The 5,231-nt window shown below is 39.1% G+C and overlaps 1 protein-coding gene across 1 annotated transcript in view; it reads left to right on the top strand.

The window, feature by feature from the left end:
• Nucleotides 1-5,231, top strand: part of xrcc1 (X-ray repair complementing defective repair in Chinese hamster cells 1) — a gene marked incomplete in the record, with an annotated part of 17,489 nt that overhangs the window by 1,401 nt on the left and 10,857 nt on the right. The window contains 7 exon segments of the mRNA XM_035672458.1: nucleotides 458-565; nucleotides 691-849; nucleotides 1,274-1,348; nucleotides 2,006-2,129; nucleotides 2,344-2,450; nucleotides 3,531-3,693; nucleotides 3,775-4,018. Of these exon segments, the coding sequence (XP_035528351.1) occupies nucleotides 458-565; nucleotides 691-849; nucleotides 1,274-1,348; nucleotides 2,006-2,129; nucleotides 2,344-2,450; nucleotides 3,531-3,693; nucleotides 3,775-4,018 (980 nt within the window).

Genomic DNA, 5,231 nt, shown 5'->3' on the forward strand with positions numbered 1-5,231 from the left:
GGCATTAGGCAGAAGACAGAGATTTTAGATGTTAGACCTCTGCCTGATTTTTTTCAACTAAGAGCAACCGTCCCTGCTTGTCAGCTTTTAAACAATAAAAAGAAGTATCATGCTTTAAATCACTTTTTTTATAAAGGATTTGCAGCTTTGTTATGTTTTGTTTGATTATCTTTAAATAGTAAAGTAATAGTAACCTACTTGTAATTTTGATTAGTAAAGTGTATATAACATTATTCTACAGTGTTAGTATGAAACAGTCGGTCTGTGTCCACATATGTCCTTGTATTTATGTATTAATGTGGCATAAAAATGTCATTTTTAGTAGGCTCTGCTAAACAAATTTCCCCCCAGGGATCAATAAAGTATTTCTGATTCTGATTCTACATCTTTTAGATCTTTTGAGTTTCCCTCTTGTGTAAACTCGTGCTTGTCCTGTGCTGTTTTTTTTTTCACTCAGTTTGAGAAGGAGGAGCAGGTGCACAGCATCGATATTGGAAATGAAGGATCAGCTTTCATCGAGGTGTTGGTGGGGAATTCTTCAGCTGTCAGAGATCAGGACTATGAGGTATTCTTGCAAACCAAATAAAGCACAAAGTAGATCACCTCCTACTTATTGTAATTAGTAATTACTCCATATTTTTTCCCTGTATCATGATGATGTAAACCTCTCTCTCTCTCTCTCTGTTTTAGGTTCTTTTGGTCACGTCTTCCTTCATGTCCCCCACGGAGAGCCGTAATGGCACCAACATGAGCCGGGTGCGTTTCTTTGGGCCCAACCAACTGCAGAAGAGCACAGCACAGGAGAAGTGGGACAGAGTGAAAATTGTGTGTAGCCAGCCATACAGCAAGGTAAGGGCCCAATCAGTTAATATAAATAGAGTGTCAGCTAATGTATTATCCCATTAACTCTTAGTCAACAGAATCAAAAAGTAAAACGCACACAGGCCACACCTCCCTCCCGCTGCTTCTCCAGTGGAGTACCAGAGGTTGAAGGCTAGGGGACACAGAGCCCTGCGTGGGCCCGATGGAGACCCAGTGTTAGGGTGTTTGGGTTTATTCTCAGGGTGTTTGAGTGCCTGCTGGAGGTATCTTGTTAATTCAAAAATACACACCAGGATTTTTTTGTATTAGATAAGAATTATCTCAGAATTATGAGAATAAAAACAGGGAAAATCTATATATTTTTTTAAGTGAATGCCACACTTCTGTATAGATCCATTGCTACTTGTGAAATTAAATCCAAGATGATTTTGTGTGTTTCTACTCCTACTAGAACATAGCATACGGACTGGCCTTTGTTAAGTTTCATTCACCGCCTGACAAAAATGATCCTCCAACAACCTCCCCGGTAAGTTGCCTATAGATGATGAGCCTTGTAATCTTTTCTCTTGAGAACACGAGCATATTGTTGTCTAGGGCTTGGTATTGATAATCTGGCCAGACATTTGATGCAAGCTTTCTATACTTTGGACTGTTGGAGTTTGTGCTACTTCACATTTTTGTCAATACCCAAAAAGGGTTGAGGTTCAATACCAAGCCGCCCTATTGTTGACATCTTCACATAAGGTTGTTACCACCATTTATGAAACAACCCAGTTGGAGAAACCACACAGACCAGCAGTACACAAATAAGTAGTGTTATCCTTTCATGTTAGTATCAGCATAAAATTCAGTATTCCAAGAAGATGGTCTTTGTGAGCATGTTACTTTAAGATCAAACATGCTGCTGCACTGTAATCAGCACTGCTTTACTTTGACATGAAGATGTAGTATCACATGTAGTATTTATAATTTTTGTTTTCATTGAGCACTAAAACATGACACAGCATTTCACTGCAGTGTTTCGTGTAGCTCCTTAATCTCTCCTGTGAACTACACAACTTTATAGTTGTGAATTTATCTGTCAAGTTGAAACCTTTTTGCTATATTAAGAGAAAGTGCACTTCAGTCAATCCCTCTATCTTCTCTTTTGGTGCTAAACTTCTCTTTTTTTCTCTCCTGTCAGAAACTGACAAAGCTGGGACAGTTCAGGGTGAAGGATGAGTCTCCTTCATCCGGGCCCAGCCTTCAGCCCGGCAGTCTCTTCTTCAGTCGGGACAATGCAACGAAGTCCAGCACTACACTCAAAGGTAAATCCATTTATCTATATTTACCGGCTGCTGAAGCTCAATTAAATTCTTTCAGGTCCTTGTAACAATACTAATCACATAGAATAATTAAAAATGCCATTAGGCTGTATTGAAAGCTACTTAAGTGTGCCAGGAGACAAAAGGGAAGAGATTATTTCTTTATTATCAAGCCACTTTGTTCCCTCAAAGTCTCTCTGCCCTTTTCTCTCTTAAGAGTCTCCTCAGAGTCAGAAGTTGAGTTATGCTGCTGCTGCTCTGCAGACTGGTGGCAGCTCCCACTCATCAGGCCAAGCTTCCTCCTCCAGCTCTGCCTCACCTCAGGTACTAAACATCGCCATCATTTTTTAATTTTTTTTTACTGCAGGACAGCCATCAAACATTTGTCCCCATAATGAGCACTTAGAAATCAGAAACGCATAAAGAGCATGAAACGGGCAATAAAGCTTGTAGTAGAAGGAAGGGATCTGAACTTATTGTGAGTTTTAATTATCACATCATGTCACAAAATCAAGCTTTTGACCTAATAACTGATGTGTATTTAGATCACTCTTTCTTCACATTAACATCACAGTTTTTGAGATCTTAATCAAGCTTTCAAATGATAATCTCACTATCAGTACAGTAATAACTCAAGCACAGGTAAACCAAAAGTTGTCTGACATATTCAACACCTCTTTTGCCAAAAAATAGTCAGCATCTGAATAATAAGTAAGGAATGTGTTCCAATGTTTTCTTCAGGTTAAAAATCTATGTGTTGACACGTTTTTATGCAGACTCACTTCACCACAAACTGAAAAACCCCTGGATGTATATGAAAGATGCATGGATACATTTCAGTATAAAAATATACTCATTACTTTCCTCTCCTTGTTTTTCAAAAAACATTTCCTTAGTTGGTAAAATCCAATTTATTGAATGGTTTAGCTTTTTCACACTTTAGAATAGAATAGAACGCCTTTCAACACTTTGTCGGTTTGACTTTTGAAATGAAAAGATAAATACAAAAAGTTCTATTTGGGTGATCTGCACAAATACATCTCTATGCATAGGAAAGTAGTCGAAGAAGCTATCCCAGTCATTGCAGTTCTATTTCCAATTTTCTGCTGTAATTGTTTCTCAACCTTTTTTATAAAGGCTATAATAATCTACAAATTTGCTTTTTTTGATTGTTTTTGCATAGTGAGTGTGGCCCTACTCTGTACAATTTTATTTGTCAGATGACCTTCAGGCATTAAATGAAATGGAAGTGTAGACAGTTTGTAGGAGTCTACTTTCTTTCACTCATCATGCAACTGTATCTCTTCATGCACACCTGTCTTATAACATACAGGCGCATTTTATATTTTACATTCAGAAAAGGTTCCAACATTTTAGTTACTCACATTAATTGTTTCCTCATAGCCACCAGCAAAAAGAAAATTTGAGTTCAGCAAAGAGCGACAGTCTGCCTCTGGCCCTCCACCCTCGAAGAAAATAAGCCCATCTGGCTCACCTGAGGGCAAAGCTGTGACCCCCAAACAAAGGCCGAGCCCAGCCAGCACATCGAGCCCCAGCACTGCGAAAGGTAACTCGCTTTAGTGTCTGAAAAACGCATTATATTTCTTTACCTGGACAACTCCCTTGACTTTTACAATTGTCCCTCCAGCTTCCCCGGCACAAAAGTCTGCTGACAAGAAGCGGGAGTCCCTGTCCAAACCCGAACCTAAACCCAAACAACAGAAAGCTAAATCCGAGAACATGCAGACAGTCCCATTCAAACGGATGATGGAGGGTGTGGTGTTTGTCCTCAGTGGCTTCCAAAACCCCTTCAGAGGGGAGCTGAGGGAAAAGGCTCTGGACATGGGAGCCAAATATCGACCCGACTGGACACCCGACTCCACACACCTCATGTAAGTGTCAAGCAGGAGGCAGTGAGGAAGTATGTGACGACTAGGGCTGACCCGAATGCTTCGAAGCTTCAACCGTTGCCACGGTAATCTGTGTCTAAATCAGTATGCGACTGAAGACTGAGCAGATTAAAGTAGTTTGCTCTGCATCTCTGTCTCATCTACCCCTTCAGAGCGCATATATATCTTATATGAACTCCGGACCAGAGTTGCCCCCTCCCACTCCACCCCTTCAAAGCTTCGACTCTCGCGGGTCATTCTCACTGAACCTTCGAAGCCCAAAATGGTATTCGAGACAGCCCTAGTGAAGACTGTATACTTAAGCTGTCCTTTGTTTACCATTTATGGATTAATTATTGTACAGCTTTAGCTTAGTATTGTAATACTGCATGTTTTATGTTGATACAGAGAAGCTACTAACTATATATTTTATTGTTACATATATTTTCAATGTACAGTGTACCTTTCCAGTAATTTATTGACAATGTTGTTTTGTCAGAGTACATTATTTTGGTTTTTGCCAGTTTTCACAGAAAAACACATCAACAAAATCAGATGTTTATATTCTCCCACATCAAAATGATGTTGCTGCAAGGGAAACTGTTTACAATAAATGAAGTCCTCTGGTGGCAAGGACAGCTTAGAAATATGCCTCTATAAAGAGAAAGTAGAGAGATAAATGGGGAGCAAATGCAAAATAGTTGCAGATAAGCCGAAAGATCAATACACAGTGAAACTGCAGAACGCTGCCAGATAAGATTAAAGAAAGATGAACAGAATGAAAACTTTCACTGTAGATAAAAAAAACCAACTGACTTTTGACAGGTTTCTATGGAGAAAATCATTCTCAGTTTGCGGAAAAAAAACGTAGAAACATAATCGAATATTTCGTTGCTGTACATCATAAATTGTCTGTGGTTTGAAACTGTGGCTGTAGTGACGTTTAAGTTGTGGGGAAAAAACAAACATGATGATCATATTAAATAATTTTGATAAATGACCAAATCACAGTTATACAAAGTAAATGATGTTCTTAATTCTTCGGGAGATGTTTTTTCATGTGTGATTTCTATCTGTAGTTGATTTTCTATCATTGAAACAGATTACAGGGTTGTGTAACAGCCCTGTTAGCACTCTCAGTAATTCAGTTTGATTGCATCTTGATCTCTGCTGTCAGAGCAGACTATTGCCCTTGTCAGCTTCTCTTTAGTGATGT

Source organism: Morone saxatilis, unplaced genomic scaffold (assembly GCF_004916995.1).
Source record: "Morone saxatilis isolate NCDOM2014 unplaced genomic scaffold, NCSU_SB_2.0 Contig24, whole genome shotgun sequence".
Classification (NCBI taxonomy): Eukaryota; Metazoa; Chordata; class Actinopteri; family Moronidae; genus Morone; species Morone saxatilis.